Raw genomic sequence first — 10,562 nt, forward strand, 5'->3', positions numbered from 1 at the left:
GCTGCTGCTGCTGCTGCTGCTGCTGCTGCTGCTGCTGCTGCTGCTGCTGCTGCTGCTGCTGCTGCTGCTGGTGAGAAGGGCCTCTAAGTACGATATTTTCAAGTTTGATATCATTATGTACGATTCCTTGTTGATGAAGACAAAGAATAGCTTGAATGAGTTGTTTAAAGACATGCTTAGCAGCAATAATGCTGAGCTTGCCTTTGAGCTGCATATACACCTCAAGATCCGGACCCTGTAGGTACTCCATTAAGATCCAAATGCCTCTCCAGTCTTCATAAATATCTAAATGTCGGGCGATTGTAGGGTGTTGTATTAAACATGCTTCTCTTAATGCATCTATAGATGCCTCGCCTACTATCTGCTTCACACATAGAGGCCCACTGTATACTTCTGCTGCTGCTGTTGCTGCTGATGCTGCTGATGCTGCTGTTGCTGCTGATGCTGCTGATGCTGCTGATGTTGCTGCTGATGTTGAGGATGTTGCTGCTGATGCTGCAGCAGCAGCACATGATGCGGCTGCAACGGACGCTGATCCTGCGAAGGCGGATACGGGTCCTGCTGTTGCTGCCGCTGTTGCTGCTGTTGCTGTTGCTGCTGCTGCTGATGCTGCAGCAAGAGGAGGGAAAGGAGCACCAGCAGCACCTACAGCAGCAGCAGCAGCAGCAGCAGATGATGATGATGATGATGATGCATGAATATTATTTGTATTTATTAACGACTGGCATTTGTATACAAAACTCTGAGACCCCGCACCAATTAGATCTCCCAGGGTGTACAGACGGCAGAACCCCTCTGCAGCAGCAGCAGCAGCAGCAGCAGCAGGAGTTTGCATGCAGCAAAGCCGCTCCGTAGGCACCTGCATGCCTCCCCCTACTGCAGCAGCAGCAGCAGCGACAGCAGTTGCAGCTGCAGCAGCAGAAGCATCTGCTGCTGCTGCTGCTGAACTACCACAACCACCAGCAGCTGCTGCGGTCTTTGCTGCCTTTGCTGCCTTTGCTGCTGCTGCTGCTGCTGCTGGGACCTGCGATGCTTCTTCGAGTTCATCTGCTGTTGAGACTTCAGACGAATGAGAAGGCGAAGAGAGACAAAAAGATATATTCAATTTTGAGTGTATATACACCCCATCATATCCCTGCTGCTGCGCTGCCTTGACGCTGCGAAGAGGGTTTCTTCTCTTAGGAATCGGTAGTGTTAGGCGGCGGCTGCTGCTGCTGCTGCTGCTGCTGCTGCGCCGCCCGCCACATATGCTGCCGCTGCCGCTCTTGCTGCTGCTGCTGCTGCTGCTGCTGCTGCAATTACTGGTGCTGCTACTGCTGCTGCAGCTACTGCTGCTGCTGCTGCAACTACTGGTGCTGCTACTGCTGCTGCTGCTGCTGCAACTACTGGTGCTGCTACTGCTGCTGCTGCAACTACTGGTGCTGCTACTTCTGCTGCAGCTACTGCTGCTGCTGAATCTTCTGCTGCTGCTGCAACTGCTGCTGCTGCCGCCGCTGTGGCTGTTGCTGCTGCTGCTGCTGTTGTTGTTGTTGCTGCTGCTGCTGCTGCTGCAGGACCCAGATGGTGTAGGTTTTATACCCCAATAGGCCTTCGGAGCAGCGCAGCAGGGAGCGTAAATAATATTAATTTAATCTTTATTTATTTATTTATTTATTTATTTATTTATTTGTTCTGCTGCTATTCCCGAATTACAAATTCAGAAAATAGGCGGAGCAATCACACAAACGTCCGGGGGCTGCGGAAGAAAGAACAGCAGATGCTGCTGCTGCAAATGCTGCTGCTGCTGCAAATGCTGCTGCTGCTGCTGCAGCAGCAAGGGGTGCTACAGGGAGAGAATTGCTGTTGCTGCTGTTGCTGCTGTCTGCAGTGCCTTTGCTGCTGCAGCAGGAGCTTCAGCTGCGAGTTGTTTTGTTGTTTGCTGCTGCGTTTGAAGGAGAAGAAGTGCAGGAAGGCGTAGAGGAAGACAGCCTGCTGCTGCTGCAAATGCTGCCGCTGCTACGGCTGCTGCTGCTGCTGCTGCTGCTGCTTCTTCTGCCCCTGCAGATTGGCCGCCCGGGAGAGCAGCTTGAAAGCTGCTGCTGCTGCTGCAGCAGCAGCAGCAGCAGAAGAGCGAGGATCCGCTCAGCACGTGCAGGTGACCCCCGTTTGCTGCTGCTCTTGTTGCTGCTGCTGCTGCTGCTGCTGCTGCTGCAGCAGGGTGCTGAAATTGCTCTAAAGGGAGACAAATATAGAGTTTGCAGCAGAAGAAGTAAATAAATAAATAAATAGATGAGAAATAAATAAATAATGAAGAAAATAATAAAGATTTAATAGGGCTCCTCTACGCAGCAAACAAACCCCCTTCAAGAAGTATAAACATATATTATATATATAAATAAATATTTATTTATATATATTAATATATTTATTTATATTTATATATTTATATATTTTATATACTGCACTGGTAAGAAGAAGAAGTGCAGGTGCTTATACTTCTTTTAAAAGCAGCAAATAAGAAAATATGCAAAATAAAAGCAAAAATAAACAGAAATAAATTGCTAAAGAGAAAGGAAGAGACCGAAGCACGCACGAAGTGGAGCTGCTGCTGCTGCTGCTGCTGCTGCTGCTGCTGCTGCTGCTGCTGTTGCACGGCGTTGCTGCTGCTGAGTCTGCAGCAGCAGCAAACGCAAGTGTGTGATAACAAGAGAAATGCTGTTTATTTTTCTTTTCAAGGTTTTATTAGAAATTAAAGAAATATAATTAAAGAGCAGCTTCTTCTATTGTCTATCATAATAAAATAATATTATTAAAGAGACCCAGGCACTGCTGCTGCTGCTGCCCTGCTGCTCCCAGACAGCAGCAAATGGTGGTGCGTGCATTGCTGCTGCTGCTGCTGCATCAGCAGCAAAATTCAATAAATCTAGCAGCTAAGTCTCTCCGTCAAGGTAATGAAAGTAAATATTCTTGCGGCGCCTCCTTAGAGCAGCTACACACAATAAAAAACAACAGCAACACACAAACACACATAAAAACAACAACAGCAGCTACAGCAGCTGCAGCAGCTGCAGCAGCAGCAGCTGCTGCTGCTGCTGCAGCTGCTGTCGGCAGGCAGGCAGCCGCCGCCGCGCGCTGCTGCTGCTGCTGCTGCTGCTGCTGTTGCTGCTGCCGCCACCCCCCGTGCACACGGCTGCTGCAAATACCCATGAAATAGCCTTTAAATTTAGTTTTTTAAATATATTTAAATTAATTATAATTATAAATATCAATATAATTATAATTATAGTTATAGTGTATATGATTTCAAAGTGGTCTTGCCCCTCCCGCTCTTAAAGAATGCACGGTCCCCCGGTGCACGAAGAAATGCAGCAAATAACAGCTATGAAATTCAAACAAATACGAAAGTAAATACTAAATAATTATTTTATTTAATATTTAAAATATTAAATAGAGACAATTCGTGCAAAAACCCCTAAATATTGAGTAGAAAAACAAATTTTCTATAGAGACGTGCAGACAGGCTGCAGCATTTAAGCGGCAAACTAAAGCGTATATCAGTGCTGCTTCATGAAGCCTCAGCAACTCTTTACTAATTGTTTATAGGGCTGCTGCTCTATCAAGACAGCTAATAAGGGTATACTGGGGGCTTCGTATGCCTCGTTTAATTGTCTCTGTGGTGCTGCTGCTCTATGGAGACAGCTAATAAGGGCTTCACAAAGCCTCAGCAACCTCTTATTAGTTGTTTATAGGGCTTCTGGTGTATGGAGACAGCTAATAAGGGCATACTGAGGGCTTCGTATGCCTCTTTTAATTGTCTGTGTAGGGCTAAGGGGCTACAGCCCCATAGAGACAATTAATAAGGACAGACTGAGGGCTCAGTATGCCTTTTTAGTCTGTCTTTACTGCTGCTGTATGCAGCAAGGAGTGTGCTTGCAACAGGGGAGACATTAGGCGCACCACGAGGTTCTCGTAGTTGTGTCGTAACCCCTTTCAGAGCGTCTTCGCTCCTAACCATTTTATCTGTTTGTAGTTTTTCGAGAATGTCTGTTCCGTATAGACAGTTAAAAGACGCATACGAAGCCCAAAGAGAGGAGATTATCTACTGCTTCTAATGAACACCTACTCCAGCTCTTTTGACTTGGTTATTTCAGGGGAGACACCAGCTGCAGAACGAAGTACTTGCGCTGCAACTCAATTTAGGGAGAGCGGCAGGTCGTGCTTATTCTAAGGGGTCGCCTTGGCGGTCTCCTAAGATAAGAAATAAGTCTACTAGGCCCCTCGTAACACTTAGAAGCACCGCTTGCTCTATTTATCAGCGAGCCCCACGCATATAGAGGGGGGCATACTGGTGCATAGCTGTAACTAGTATCAAGGGTAACTATGTTTTGTAGTTTTTTTCTCTAAAAAAATACAAAAAATAAAAATAAAAACTCTTTTTATCCTATCCACAGCCACTGCTCGTTATGCATAATGGAGAGTGTTCAGGGCCTTCCTTCAAGAGGGGAGGAGACTAATAGTTGATAGCTTCATCATACTTATGCCGGCTCTGCACCTGACCCCAACAGAAGGTGCTTTAAAAGGAACGCAATTCATGAAGAATGTCTCCCTCATTGCATATTTTGTTCAGATATGATGCACTGCGCGATGCAGCAAACAAGAAAAGAAGTTCCTCCGCTGTCATCATTTTTATTTTCCTCTCCAAATTACACCAAAGGAATAACACTTACTACTGGCATCTTCGTTATTAGAATAAGAGACATCACAGTGATGGCTATATATATATATATATATATATATATATATATATATATATGGGGCCTTCCGGTGTGCGTTACCCAGTATGTTCATTCGCACATCACCAAGGGAATAGGGTATTGCTGAACAACGTTAATCCTGCTGCTGCCCTGCTGCTGCCCTGCTGCTGCCCTGCTGCTGCGCCTGCTTCAGCAGCAGGTAACGATTTCTTCTCAACTCATGCTTTGCCTAGAAAGCGGGAGCAGCACCATACCGAACCGGTCTCTGGGCTGTACGTACCGGCAGTGCTAGTATGCAAAGCGAGTGAAACCCCCGTGCTGATTTGTTACTCTAACTATTTGGGGAGAAAGAAGATGCCTCAATGCCTGCAGCTCTCCAGCACTACGCACAGTGACCGGAGGCAAACAGAATTCTACGAGAAGCAGAGGCTCTATGCGTTTTGTTTGCGGCGATCTTCCTTTTTCTAGGCAACGGGTCTGTATGTGGAGACCTCTTTATGCACCGAAACAGTTGCATACTAATATGAGCTAGGCAACCTTGTCGCTTACCTCTAGCACATTAACATCCCTCAGCTGGACACCCGAGGAGCTCGGCGAGTGCTACAGAGACACAAGGGCCCGTACAGTGCATGAAGACAGCAGACAGCACTTTGTTTGCTGATTGAGTTTGTCTTTTAGAAAAAGACGGGGATTGGGTGATATTCTTTTCGAGGGTTTTCGTTCACGTGCAGCATCAGACTGAGTTCATAAACTGTCGGGCCCAGCTGGCGAACAAACTCCGCACCAAAGCGCGTTCGCGCATAAGACTTTTATGAAGGCAGAAATACCTGGAGGAGGTATTTATATGGTTGCGGAGTTTGGTTTTGACTTCTGCTCTGTGTACTGCGTTGCAGACAGCGGGGCATTTGTCTTACAACAGCAATAACATGTAATTCAGAAGGTGCTGTCGTTGTACGCCATAGTTGCTATCTCTCTGTTGCTGTTCTTCTCTTAAAAACATTTTCGAAGTATCGAGAAGAGGCAAAGAGGGCAGGATGCTAGAGACGGGAGGAGCACAGAGGCACCAAATCACCAAATGCTGCATGAAAAAATTGAAAGTATTTCAAGACACCCAACGTGCTATTCGCTGTATTTCTCGTAGACTAAGTGCAGCATTTAGAAGGGCTCATTTAAGAGGACATTAGAAAGGCGTTGAAGATTCTCCCCTGAACATACCGCAAATCTATCCACCACTTACTCCGAAAACATACGCAGTCAATCCGTCACAGGTATGGATATGGTGTATGCGCTCAATAGACAGGGCAGCACTCTGCGCTCTTTGGGTGGCCCGAGTTAACCTATAAAGCAGAGACGAAGAAGAAAAGAAACTCCAATAGGCAGCACAGCGCGTGAATGGAGCCAGGTCAGTAAGCAGCAGCTCTTCTTGGTTCGCAATCCCAAGTAGGTGGAGACAAAAGAAGAGTTAACTCTTCTTTCTGCAAGTCCTTCTCCAATGGTTAAGAACACTTGGCGGTGTGATGCTTCTGTATCGACGGGCAACTCGAGCTCAAATTTCTTTTGGATGAAATAAAACGCTCTCCCTTTTACCTCTTTGAAGCCTGCCTGCAGAAGAAAATAAAAACGAAGAAAGAAAACACCCGGTTACATTCAACTGCAAATGAGACCTACCTTCCGCTCAACATCTCCTGACAAAACTTACCGAAAAATGAAACCAAAAAGCCCCAAGTAAAAATTTCTTTAAGACTTCCTAGATGAAGGATAGCAGAAAGCCTTTTACTATAGTAGATGAGGGTCCTGAGTGGCGAGTACTAGGTGCAGCAGCTGAAGGAGTTTGACCGCTACAAGCTGCTACCCGGATGCACGAAGGGCTGGCTAGAGATCATTGAGACGACAGAGGAGGAGCAGTTTGCGGAGCAGCTGACGGGGCGTATGCCCATCCAGAAGTTCTTGAAAGAGGTGTTACTGGACAAAGTAAACGAAGCCGTTCTATTCATCACTATCACAGACTCCCTCTGCGTACACCTCAACACAAAGTTCAGTTATAAGGCCCTGGCGCTGCGACACCACAACATGCCGCGCCACATATGCGCTGAAGGCGACTTGCCAGAAAGGGAACGAATAAGGAAATCAATGCAGCAACATTTAGAGGCAATCAAGCAGCTGTGAGGGAGTGCTGTTTGGCGGAGGAGAGGAGTAGCAGCAACCTGCTGCTCTATCGATGTGGGTGTAAATGAAAACTTACGAGCCTCAGTAGACAGCCTGCAGCAGCAAGATACACCAGAACAACAAGAGTCTACAGTGTTTGCGCAGAAAGAAAAAGAGGCTTCGGTAGCATCTGCGCATGAAAATCTTTTGAAGTTTTAGTTGCAATTCTAAGGGTGTCTCCTTTCCCTTAGCAGCAGATCGTTTCGTCTCTGCACATAGAACAACTTACGCTTAAAGGAGAGATTATCTACAGCTTCTTAGGAACTTCTACTTCAAGAGCTTCGGCTCTACTGGGGCTCACGAGAGCTGCCTTATTATAAGGAGGGCTCCCGATACAAACATTGCACAGGTGTGGCTGCTCCTTCGTCTGCCACTGCGTAGAGCTAACTTCCCACCTAGCTGTAGCTAGCTAGCTTCAACGGTGTACATCTAGGTGCAGCTAGCTACAGCAGGCTGTAGCGGTTGTATTGCAGCTGCCTTAGCAGGGCCTAGGCGTCTGTGTATGTATGGAGGATGGGGGCCTCAACCCTTAATATTTTCTTGTCTTCTCCTCTGTCTTGTTGCCTTCTATTTAATTAATTATAATTAATTTATTTTAATTTTTTGTTTTTGTTTGCTCCCATCCTCCATACTGCTTGTGTACAGCGACTACGTGGGGTGTTGAACGCAGACGCAGAGAGGCGCTGCGAGGCCGTCAAGGACTCTCTTAAGAAGAATAGCAGAATAAAAAGGTTTTAAAATAAAACAAATAAAAAAGAAATCATAAAAATAATTCTTCTCCTCTAATTCTTCTTATCCAGCGCACCCGCAGCATCAGCCCCCCATACACCGTATGGCCCAAGCTGAAGATACACCGCGACCCCTCTTCTTCTTTGTGTATATTTGTAGCAATTCTTTGTTCAATTTTAAACTAATTAGCGCCTCAAAGCTGCATGTACACCCAAAGCTGCCTATACACCCCAAACTGCTGCAGCGAAGGAGGGCGGACAGCTACAGCTGCTCTGTCTCTCTCGCAGCTCGAAGCTGAGGGGGGCTCCCCTAAGGCTTCAAGCGTTTTGCCTCTATAGCGACTCATACTGTATAACTGTAACAGCAGCTGCAACGACAGCAGCAGCAGCAGCAGCTGCGGCGCATTAGCCACTGCACTCGGAGAAGCATCGACTTGTCGCAGCAGCAGCTGCAGCTGCTGCTGCTGCAGCTGCTGCAGCTCCTGCTGCTGGAGCCAGGGATAAGGCCTCCTGCGGGGCCTCTGCTCTCCTAGGGCGCATTTGCCAGCTTTCTGCTGCTGTGCATGCCCCGCTGAGGTGCAGGTATACTGCAGCAGCAGCAGCAGCAGCAGCAGCAGCTGCTGGTGTTCTGTACGCTGCAGCAGGATAATGATGCTTCGCCATCCTCTGGATGGCTATTTAGCTGCTTCCTCGCGGCACTCCTAGATTCAAGCTGCAACGCCAGCTGCTGTTGCTGCATTCAACTGCAGGAGCAGCAGCAGCAGAAGCAGCAGCAGCAGCAGCACTGTTTGTGCGTGTGAGCTGCTGTTATGAATGCCGCCACATTTTCCCGTCCGTCTGAATTAGTGGAGGATGGAGCCGAACGGCAACGAGCCTGCAGCAACAGCAGCAGCTGCAGCAGCAGCAGCAGCTGCTGCTGCTGCTCCAGCTGCGCCTACTGCTGCTGTCCCGGCTTCTGCTTTTCTGCTACAGCGACAGCCCGTCCTGTCAGCTGCAGCGCAGCAGGCAGCAGCAGCAGCTGCTGCTGCCGCCGCAGCAGCTGCCGCTGCTGCACCTCCTCCAGCGGGTCAAGAGTTTTGCGTGCAGCAAGGGCAGCAGCAGCTGCCTAGACAGCAGCAGCAAACTGATAATGAATCGCAGCAACAGCAGCAGCAGCACGATCTACTGCTCCACATGCATACGCGCTTGCAGCAGCAGCAACAACAGCAGCAACAGCAGCAACAGCAGGGGGGGATGCAGGAGCGCGACAGCACCCGTACAGACGAGCTGCTGCAGCAGCAACAGTTGAAGCAGCAGCTGCTGCAGCAGCAGTTAATTAAACAGCAGCAGCTGCTGCAGCTACGCCAGCAGCAGCTCCTGCAGCAGCAACTCCCGAATCAGCAACTCTTGCAGCAGCAGCTCCCGCAGCAGCAGTTGCTGCAGCAAGCACTGGAGCACCAACAGCAGCAGCAGCAGCTACTGCAGCAGTTGAAAGAGCAGCAGCAAACGAGGCAGCATCAAGCAAATGCCGACGCACACAGTCAGCAGCAGTTGCTGCTGCGTTTGCAGCGGCAGCTGCTGCTGCAGACGCAGCAGCAGCAGCAACAGCAGAAGCAGCAGCAGCAGGCGCAGCAGCAGCTGCTGCCGCCGCAACAACAGCAGCCAGAACACCGCAGTACGACCTTCCCCCTAACACTTGAGCAGCAGCAGCTCGCTCAGCAGATGCAGCTGCAGCAGCAGATGCAACTGCAGCAGCAGCTGCAGCAGCAGCTACAGCAGCAGCTGCAGCAGCAGCTGCAGAAACAGCTGCAGGAGCAACTTCAGCAACAGGGTGCGCAGCAGACGCTTGCAGCGTCACAGCAGAAGCAACAGCAGCAGCAGCCAGAGCAGCAGCAGTCGCAACTCCAGCAGCAGCATGAGCAGCTTCAGCAGCAGCCGATGCAGCAAGACGAACAACATTTGCAGCAGCAGCAGCACAAGGAGCAGCAGGAGGCGCCGCTGCAGCACGTGCTGCAGCAGCGGGTGCTGCAGCAGCGACAGGAGCAGCAAGAGCAGCCGCAACTGCTGCAGCAGGAGCAACAGAAGCAGCACCAGCAGGGAGAGCAGTCTTTGCAGCAGAAGCTACAGCAACAGTTGCTGCTGCAACAACAGCAGCAGCAGCTACTTACGCTGAGTTCAAGCCCACTTGTACAGGCGGGGCAGCAGCAGCAGCAGCAGCAAGAGCAACAGCCGTTGGAATGCCTTCAAACAGCCACCGCCCCAGCAGCAGGAGCAGCATCTTTGTCTGCAGCAGCAGCAGCAGTAGCAGCAGCTGCTGCTGCTGCTTCGGAGAGAGGAGCAGCAGCTTCGTCGTTGCCAGCCGCTTTGGTGCACACAAAAGAAGAAGTAACGGCCGCAGACTCTGCAGGCGCGCCTGCAGCAGCAGCTGCAGCGGCAGCAGCAACAGCAGCACCAGCAGCAGAAGCCACAACAATAGCAGCAACAGCAGCAGCAGCACCTGCTGGCACCCCCCCGTTATCTGTTCGCATGGAGGAGGACAGCGGCGAGACGGCGAGCGGGTTGTGCGGTGTCGGTGCAGCAGCAGCAGCAGCCAGCAGCAGCAGCAGCAGCAACAGCAGCAGCAGCAGCAGCAGCAGCAGTTTGCAGTGGGCTAAGTATGGTGAGAATCATGCAGCAGAGGCTGCAGTGCCTCTCTCTTATCTATGGCCGTCCGCAGACGGTATTTTGTGCGGCTATGCTGCAGATTTTCTTCTTTATAACAAAACAGCAGAGCGCCTTCTTCCCCCAGATGCACTCGTAAGCTATACTCTGCTGCTGCTGCTGCTGCTGCTGCTGCTGCTGCTGCTGTGTGTATGTGTGTGTGTGTGTGTGTGTGCGTGTGTGTGTGTGTGTGTGTGTGTGTGTGTGTGTGTGTGTG

General features: G+C 49.7%; 3 protein-coding genes across 3 annotated transcripts in view; 2 read left to right on the forward strand and 1 right to left on the reverse strand.

Annotated features, from left to right (window-relative positions):
- Window positions 1-366: 366 nt before the first annotated feature.
- EAH_00039150 (hypothetical protein) lies at window positions 367-3,186 on the reverse strand (the record flags this gene model as incomplete). The annotated part of the gene is made up of 4 exons (XM_013395380.1): window positions 367-609; window positions 860-1,588; window positions 2,573-2,651; window positions 3,008-3,186. 4 exons carry the CDS (start codon window positions 3,184-3,186, stop codon window positions 367-369), a joined length of 1,230 nt encoding a protein of 409 aa, XP_013250834.1.
- Window positions 3,187-6,225: 3,039 nt separating this feature from the next.
- EAH_00039160 (hypothetical protein) lies at window positions 6,226-6,899 on the forward strand (the record flags this gene model as incomplete). Its single annotated transcript, XM_013395381.1, has 2 exons — window positions 6,226-6,228; window positions 6,546-6,899. 2 exons carry the CDS (start codon window positions 6,226-6,228, stop codon window positions 6,897-6,899), a joined length of 357 nt encoding a protein of 118 aa, XP_013250835.1.
- Window positions 6,900-8,518: 1,619 nt separating this feature from the next.
- The window catches only part of EAH_00039170 (Chloroquine resistance marker protein, related, related), a gene marked incomplete at both ends in the record, with an annotated part of 14,258 nt that continues 12,214 nt past the window's right edge, over window positions 8,519-10,562 (forward strand). Inside the window, one exon of the mRNA XM_013395382.1 lies at window positions 8,519-10,441. Within this exon, the coding sequence (XP_013250836.1) occupies window positions 8,519-10,441 (1,923 nt within the window). The remainder of the gene's footprint in view (window positions 10,442-10,562) is intronic.

The sequence above is a fragment of the Eimeria acervulina genome, genomic scaffold (assembly GCF_000499425.1).
Source record: "Eimeria acervulina Houghton genomic scaffold, Eah_scaff458, whole genome shotgun sequence".
In the NCBI taxonomy this organism is placed as follows: Eukaryota; Apicomplexa; class Conoidasida; order Eucoccidiorida; family Eimeriidae; genus Eimeria; species Eimeria acervulina.